General features: G+C 39.6%; 1 protein-coding gene across 1 annotated transcript in view; it reads left to right on the top strand.

Annotated features, from left to right (window-relative positions):
• The first annotated feature begins 6143 nt into the window (after positions 1-6143).
• VWDE (von Willebrand factor D and EGF domains) overlaps positions 6144-9278 on the top strand; it is a 104246-nt gene continuing 101111 nt past the window's right edge. Inside the window, exons 1-2 of the mRNA XM_049776122.1 lie at positions 6144-6177; positions 6510-6694. Coding sequence (XP_049632079.1) covers positions 6144-6177; positions 6510-6694 — 219 coding nt within the window. The remainder of the gene's footprint in view (positions 6178-6509; positions 6695-9278) is intronic.

Raw genomic sequence — 9278 nt, 5'->3', positions numbered from 1 at the left:
CCTGCTCTGCCCCTTGTTGACTTATGTCTTTTTTCCTCAAGTCAAGACTGCAGAACAATGTCCCAGAATACTCAGGAATTGAGATGCCAGAAAACAAAACAAAACAAACAAACCCCCCTGAAAGTGACATTTTATGTAATGAGATGAAAGGCTGAAAAGGTTCAGGAAGAGCAACAGGGAACTTCATACAGGGAACCTCTTAAAGACCACTGGCCTCAGTCACAAGTCCCTAGGACAATAGCAAGAGCTTTACATCACCTCTTGACTTGAAGGCTGACCCCAGTGTTTGAAGCTTTTGTAGGAACCTTGCCTTAAAGCACTTCTCAGGTTGCAACTGTAGACAGATCTCTGTCCCCTCTTCTCTTTTCTATCAAAGACACTAAGTTGGCCAGATGCCTCAACTTCCAAAAAACTAGGCGCCTTTTCAGCCAAATAATCCAGGATCTCTGACAACTCTGCTAAGAATCCCTGGGCTGTAACCTTTCCAAAAAACTCTACAAGGTTTCTTTTGAGACCCTTCCGAGCAATTTCTAGGCTAGAACAGTTTTCCTACAACTTGTATTAGATCGGTTAGGGTTTGCACTCCGGAAATGGGACTTCTTTGACACCCCCTCACCCCAACCCTACAAGCTGGGGGGGGGGGTGTCCTGGGAAGGGTGGGAGTGGCTTGGCTAGCGCGGGTGAGCCGCAGAGGCCTCTGCGACCGGAGCTGGGAAGGAGACTGCGCTGGAGAGAGTTAGCTGAAGCTTAGAAAGAAAAGCTGAGCGGAGCAGAGCTGACCGGGAAGTTCTGAGCTCTGGGAACTTGGAGACTTTCTGAGCGCGCACTCTCCGGGGCTCTGCGCAGATCTGGCGATGCGGGCCGAATTCTGGGCGCTCGCGCTGGCACTGATGCTCCTGGCCCCGGGGGAAGGTGATAAAGGTAGGGCTCTGGGCCGGAGGGCGGGGTTCAAGGTCTAGGCCAGGGTTTTCGGGATGGGACTGTCTACTTCCCTGTGCCCTGCAGGGCGTCCCGCTCATCTTTCGAGGATTCCCCACCGCCCTTAAGAGTTGGGTGACTTTCCGGCCTTGGTTCTCGGCTGACGCTTATTTTCTATTCTCCGCGACCCCTCCCTCTTGTTCTAGTTCTTTTGCTTCTTATGGAGAAGAAATTTAAGGTCCCTTAAATTTAACTACAAGAAGTTTTTTGCAGAATCTGCTAGTGGCCTGGGGGAAGGTAGGTTCGAATTATCCGAGAAGAGTTTGACGCCAAACTGCACTATTTCTATTTCGCTACCATCCCACTCTCTGAACTATATGGACAAACATTTCTATTTGTGTATATTTGTTGTATTTTGCTCCAATCAGTTTTTTTTTAAATGCATGACAAAGAAAACTTAAAAAATGGTTTAAAGGGCTGGAGAGAGAATACTTGGGGAGATAGGGAGGATACTTGCCTTGCTTGCTGTCATCCCCAGGTTTGAACTCCAAAACTATATATGACCCCCCCCCCCCCAGCCATTGCCAGGAATGATCCGTGAACACAGAGCCAGGAATAAATCCTGAACACTACCTAGCCCTGTGTGGCCTCCACCCCCAAGCATTGCTAGGTGTGTGCGCTCCTCCCCAAATGTTTTAAATGTTTAAGGCACTGTGAAAATAAATCACTCTAAATAGTCATTAACCTTTCCCATCTGATTTCATGATCCTAAGATAAAAGCATTAAAGAAGGGTGGTTTGTTCTTACATGATAAATGGCCATATATTTCTTAGAGATAAATCTGATTCCTGTAAAACTGTCAAAGAGAATAGTGTGCAACTTTTTTTTGGTGAACCGTTTAAGGTATGAATTTGTTACATTAAGTTGAAAAGAAATATGATTAGATAGTAAATAAAGTGTGCAGCTTTTGTTTAAAGTATGGTTTTACTTTATCACCTTCATTTATTTACTAGGGTTAGTTGTTCTGTAAAAAAGAAGGAAAGGGGAGAAAACAGTTGCCTCTGTAAAAGTTAGAAAAGTATTGTGATAATCTAACCAAGTTATTCCCTGAAATAGCATACCTCAACAAGCTATTTTGATGTGTTTCTTTTGTTTTGCTTATATATTTTCTAGAAGTTCATGAACAGCTTTTTAAACTGCACATATATGAACTTAATACACTTAAATAACATTTCCAGAAAAATAACCAATGCTTATAATTTAGTGTTTACTATGTCCACAAAACCCCATGCTTCCTCTTATATTGTATTTCTCTCTCGATTTGTATCACCTCTATTAAAAGCAAATATAAACTCTTTCCACATTCTAAACTCAGTTATAATAAAATCTATAATTTCTTTATGAATATAGAATAGAAATAAGGGGAGATAAATAAAAAATGAGTTCCTGTTTTTCCAAATATCTTTCATAATATAAAGTGTATAACCATACAAATAACTTATTTATAATGTACCATGCCTATGGTTTTAGAATAATCCATGTACAACTATGCCAACATTAATCTTAGTAGATATTTATCACTTCAGAAAGAAATATAGCACTCTTTCTATTCTCCCTCCATAGAGTGCTTCACCCTCACTGCCTTACCAATTGTAAGCATCTGCCTTTGCCTAGTCTGGACACAGGTATCTTCTGGTATTCTAAAGCAGTCGATTCCTATGAAATCTTCATTAAACCAAAATGTAAAGTGAAGATGCAATTACTATTAATATACTTTTAAGTAATTTTAATTTAGATTCCATAATTTATAAAGATATCCATAATTGAGTTTCAGGTGTACAATGTCCAAACACCAACCCCACCACTAGAGTCAACTTGAAATCTACCAATGTTTCCAAGATTCCTCATTCACACCCCAGCTAACCTCCTTAACAGGCACATTTTTTATTTTAGTTGTTGTCATGTAGGTACATAGAAAATTAAAAAAGCATCCCCAAACTGAAAAAGTATAAAGTATGTTACCTATGCACTTTTATTAGTTGATGGCCATTTAGTGGTTGCTACCTTTTGAGCATTACAAATAATTCTGTTTTTGTTTGTTTGTTTTTTTGGCAACACCTGGTGACACTCAGGGGTTACTTCTGGCTCTGTGCTCAGAAACATTGATGGTGGGAATGTTACATTGGTGAAGGGGGGTGTTCTGTTTATGACTAAAACCCAACTACAATCATGCTTATATTCATGGTGCTTAAATAAAGATTTTATTAAAAAGAAAAAGAAATCACTCCTGGCTTGGGGGACCATATGGAATGCTGGAGATTGAACTGAGGTTTGTTCTGGGTCAGCTGCATGCAAGGTAAACTCTCTACTGCTGTGCTATTGCTCTGCCCCCTACAAATAATTCTGCTAGAAATATCTGGTACATATTTTTGGGTGGACCCAATTTGATATATTCCTAGGGGAGTAGAGGATAACAGTGGATTAATTATGGATTAGAGGATAACTGTGTTTAGCAATTTCAGAAACAATATTTTACAAAGGAGATCTATTTTATATTCCCATAACAGTCCACTTAATAGGATTTCAATTTGTCCGTATCTTCATTCGCTATTATAATTATTCTATCTGTTCTAGCAGGTTTGAACTTAGATCTCACTGAAGTTTTTTATTTCCTTTGTGGCTATTGATAACTAGCTTTTATCCCCCAGGTAATTTGGGGGGTCTGGGGGGCTGGTTAATATCTTATTCAGCTCTTCTGACAGTTTTCAGGTTAAGATTATAAGGCTTTCTGCTGTTCAGATACATGTAATTTTTTTTTTTTTTTGGTTTTTGAATCATACCCAATGGTGCTCAAGGGTTACCCCTGGATCTATGCTCAGAAATTGTTCCTGGCAGGCTTGGGGGACCATATGAGATGCCAGGGATTGAACCTGAGTATGTCCAGGATTGGCAGTGTTCAATGCAAATGCCCTGCTGCATTACTATCACTCCGGCTCTGAGATACATGCAGTTTTTGATATTCCAGATATAGTTCTCTGATCATTTGTATGGTTTTCTATTATTTCTCACAGTCTGTAGTAGTTTTTTTCCTACTTCCTTAATGCCATCTGGAAGTTTTAAATTATATATATATACACACACACACACACACACATATATTCTTTTGTTATTTGTGTTTTTTTTTTGTAATATTTTGAAACCACTGAAAAACCTAATCTTGTAACTAATTTTTTCTGAGTTTATATACCCTTGTATAATATTCTTGTATTTTTCTTTTCTTTTTTTTCTTTTTGTTTTTTTTTGGCCACACCCGGCATTGCTCAGGGGTTACTCCTGGCTGCCTGCTCAGAAATAGCTCCTGGCAGGCACGGGGGACCATATGGGACACCGGGATTCGAACCAACCACCTTTGGTCCTGGACCGGCTGCTTGCAAGGCAAACGCCGCTGTGCTATCCCTCCGGGCCCGTATTTTTCTTTTGATTGTTAGGGTTCGAGTTGACACCCGGCACTGAGAGTCAAAGACTACCTCTGATAATGCAAGGTGCAAAAGGGAGTTTATTTGGTTATCCAAGGTCTGAGTCTCATCCCACTAGGGGAGTCTTGGCAAGAAGCCTCAGTCAAATCTTCAAGCAGTTTATATAGAAATTACAAGCATTAACAGAATATTAACAGAACAATCATTTCATTGTATAGATGTCATAATTAATTACTGATTTTACTGGCTCAACCTTGGTTATCTAGGGATACTCTTGACTCAAATCTTAATCATCAAGCTATATCCTAATTTGAACCCTGTTTGTCTAGGGATACTCTGACTCAAACCTTGGTCTTCAAGGGATATTCCTGGTTGTCGGGGGATACTCTGAGTCAGTCCTTGGATGTCAAGGGTTACTCTGATTTAAACTTTGGTTGTTAATGGAGCCTTTTCCCAAGCTCACTCAACCCCTAGATCCTTATTCCTGGAGAGCAACAACTTTGGTTTTATTTCTGAGTTAACTCTTTCTCTGCCTTCAACCAGGAGTGGAAAAGTACACTTTACTAGGGATTGGGCTTGTCTTAGTGAGTTTCTTATCATGGACTTAAAGGGAGACTCTTGGTCCTTACATGATGTTTTGAGTTAATTTTTGTGGTGCTTCTCATGTAGAGTTCAGAGTTTCACTTGATATTCCTGGTAATTTTTGGCTTACAAGACCTGTGATTTAGTACTAGGGCCCAAAGATGTGGTGCAACATGGGCTCCGATGATGTATTGGGGATTCCTAGCCCACCCTAGGTGTGCTTGAGGGCCACCAGGACCATCCAACCCCAAACCCCTTTTCATACTATCATCTCTTGGCCTCTTCTCTTCCCTTTATTTTCTAGTGCCTTCCCCTTATAAGTGGTATAGTGGAAAACTGGAGATGTGGCACAGTGCCTAAAGGGTTGGCTTTTTTGTGTACCTTGATTTATATCTTATGTATAAGTGTGGTTATCTGGTAATTAATTGTCTCTTTCTGACTTATTTCAATTAGCATAATTCCTTCCCATTTTATCCATGTTATTATAATAGGTAAGATTTAAAAGACAAGCGATTTCTTTGTTTTTGTTTTTTGTTTATTTGTTTTTGGTTTTTGGGCCACACCTGGTGATGCTCAGGGGTTACTCCTGCCTATGCCCTCAGAAATCGCTCCTGGCTTGGGGGACCATATGAGACACCAGGGGATTGAACCATGGTTTGTCCTAGGTTAGCCCATGTAAGGCAAACACCCTATCACTTGCGCCACCACAGCAAGTGATTTCTTTAAAAAATAATTTAGGTGCTTCTGATTTAATTCAATATCTCATATATGCTGTCAATATTTAATATCACTGAACTAAATCCCATTAAACTGTTCTGAAAATGTCTTCCCTGAAAAGAATTTCCAAAATTTCCCTCACCTCATGGTCTTTTCTGGTGTCTTCTTCAAAGAAATCCCACCACCCCATTCCTTCTCCCCTTCTTGGTCTTCAAAAAGGGACCTCCAATACAAAATTCCCCAATGCCTGTTCTGAAAAATTTTTATTCTTCCCTGCACAGAAGAATGCATAATTCCTCAGTAAGACAAGGATTTTATAAGAATGAGATTGGTAGTAAAAGGGCTTAAAAGGTCTGAATTTCAGGACCCAACAGAAAAAAGGTTTTGAGGGGTACTTGGTTACTCTTGAAGAAAGTAGGTGAAGGAGAAAGGCATTTTCAGATCAGGGTCATGAGGACCCTTTATATGCCTGTGACTTCAGAAGGTCAGAAGAAACTAATCTCAATCCAGTAGGAACCAGTAATAGTGCATACAGCAATTAAATAAAAAGAAAGTCATGAAGATTTAGTAACTCAAAAGAGGTATTTGAATAATTGTGCATTTGTTTGTTTTATATATACATATGTATACATATTTATATAGGGAAATTGCAAGTTAAGTTATGCCTGCCTTACAATTAAAACCTGACATTTCAGATGGCTTTTATGTGTAATGTAAGATTAGGTGCCTTATTTCTGTTTGAGACTCTTTTAAATGAGGTCTGAGCAGTAAGTATATTGAAGAAATCATATATAACACCTCCACCTTCCCTTCCAGTTCAAGAATGTTCTCCTGGAGGACACCAGCTACTGCAGAGTCCTTACCGGAATGTCCATTTTGAGTCATTGCACCTCCAACAGTCAGCCATTCAGGATCTGATATGTGACCATTCACTTGTCCCTGGATGGTATCGATTTCTCATCTTTGACAGACCTGCTGCTATGCCGACCAAATGTGTTGAGGTATTAAAGCTCTTGAAGAACTACCTGTGCTCCTGCTTAGTATGAGAATTGAAAAATGTTACAACCTATGTTTGAGCAGAAGTAGTCTAACTATATCTAGGTTGAAAGGAGCATTCCTATGGTTCCCATTCTCATATTCATAGTTAATGTTATACCATGCAGGTCTCTGGTTTTTTTTTCAGAATTCTAGAATACAGTTAATCTGTCATCATTTTGTTATAAAAAAACTTACTTTTTCACCAGACATTCCTAAGTCACTCAGCTAGCAGCTATTTCTTAGTCATCCACCATGCTGTGAACCCTGACAGAGTACTCACAGAAATAACCTACAAACAGTAGGTTTATTTCAATTTTTCTTAGTCTTAACAAAGGATTCATTTTTCTTATTGTTACACATATTTTAATAATGCAGAGGGTTCCCTAAATGTAATCTCCTGTATCACTTTCTCCCTTTTTCTTTGTTCTTTTTTCTTTTCTTTTTTATTCTTGTTCGTTTTTGTTTTGTTTTGTTTTCATTTTTGTTTTTTGATTTGATTTGTTTTTGCTTCTTTTGGGTCACTCCTGGCGGTACTCGGAGGGTGCTCCTGGCTCTATGCTTGGAGATTGCCCCTGGTGGGCAGGGGGGACCATATGGGATGCTGGGATCTGAGCCACCATCCTTCTGCAGGAAGGACAGACGCCTTGTCTCCATGCTATCTCTCCCGACCCCACTTTATTCCATTAATTACGTCTTTTATTTAATCTTTTTTTTAAGAAACCTTTTTTTTTTTTAGATATGTGTGAGCATATATATTCTTAGTTTTTGTCGGGTGTCTGTTTTCTTCTTTCTCCACCCCCAAATCCACCAGCAATATAATGTAGCACCACTTCTTCCTGCAAAGACATTAAACAAAGGGGAGATTTTATGTGTAAAATCAAGCTCTTATCTACTAGGGAGAAGAACTCATACTTGTTTACAACACAGGGACATCTCCCACCCTGAATGTATGTCATGTGGAAACAACTTAGACTCTAGGGAACTAGACACGGACCGTCCAGCCTTGACTCCTGGATCCCAGACATAGAAACGACAGAGTTCTCCACAACAGCTCCAGGAACCAAGTCCCCTCCATGGCATTCATAATGCTGCTCTGACGCCAATATGCACCAGTTCTAAATTGATAACCTGACAATGAGGAAATGGGAACAACTTGATCTGAGAGCAAGTTGTCCTTCCTCATCAGCCAACGATAAGACAAAATCAGAAAACATGTCACCCTTTGATCTGTGCAAAAGCCAAGATTGCTATATACAGATGACTGGATGTTACAACCAGGACTGGACAGTACACATCCAGGGACCAACAACAACAACAACAGTAGCAACAAAAAACTCTAGCCTAGCTTTTGGTCTACGATCTGTTCAACAAACAAGATCTCCAATTCCAGAGATCTGACTGAGACAACCGCAACTGAACAGGTCTTCCGGAAACATAACAAAAGACTTTATTCCAGTCTCCATCCTAGGAGCAACATAATGACCAAGACCACCAACTACAGAAGATGGATTAAAACGACACTGAAGAAGCAGAACTGCTAGAACCATAAAGAAAGACTTCACCATAAGCTCCATTCCTTGAGCTTCACAGTCACCAAGATCTCTAGATACAGAGGTTTGATTTTACAATCCAAGACGAAGCAGAAGTCTTCTATTCACTACGAAAGCACCGAGGGGAGAGTAAATGATCATGCAAGGAGTCTATAGTTAATCCCATGACAGTACACTTCAGGAGTGGAGAAACCCTGTATCTCCTAGGCCAAGGGAATTTCCTCTATAATATCCCCAATAGTTACTGTGCCTATGCAGGGGAGAAAAGAAAAAGGGGAAAAAAACACAAAGCAATCATTTTTCCACATATTTATTTATCGATTGATCGATTTTTTGACGTCTTTATTTTGGTGTAGAGATTGAAGTTGATACCTCCAATATTATATTTTACTTTATTTTATCTTATCTTTCTCTTTCTTTTTGCACTCCAGCATGATTTGATTTTAGAACCGAGACTATTGTGTGGTGCTTGTCTTTATTGCTCTAGTGCTGACTGGATATTTAATTTGTCATTTCTTTCTGTATGGTTGTGGTGTTTCAATTACCTCTTTCACATTCTCTCTCAAACTGAGGTTGAAAGCCTCTAGAAGGATTCCACCCATTTTCAGTGTATTTGACTTCTTTTTATTTTCATTTTCATTTTTATTTTATTTTTCCTTATTTTGTACCCCAAACTATTGCTTTTTTTCCCTTCAAACAAAACCACATAACTCAATTTATCTAACTCCGCCTCTTAAATAGAGGGGGAAACAAGGGAGGGTACCAGGACCAAACAGATATATGGTCATTAATAGTAAGCCAGACAAAGAGGGGTCCACCTACTCTAGCAGCCCCGGGGGTGATGGTGGGGTATATGGGTTGTAGAAAGGGAACCGGGATGGGTGGAGGACATATTTGGTGATGGGTATTCCCCTGATTCAATGTTAATATGTACCTAAAATACTACTGTGAAAGATATGTAAGCCATTACGTGCTCAGAAACCACCAATGGTTGCTC

Source organism: Suncus etruscus, chromosome 1 (assembly GCF_024139225.1).
Source record: "Suncus etruscus isolate mSunEtr1 chromosome 1, mSunEtr1.pri.cur, whole genome shotgun sequence".
Lineage (NCBI taxonomy): Eukaryota > Metazoa > Chordata > Mammalia > Eulipotyphla > Soricidae > Suncus > Suncus etruscus.
Note: the sequence above shows the minus strand (reverse complement) of the source record. Positions and strands in the feature narration are given on the sequence as shown.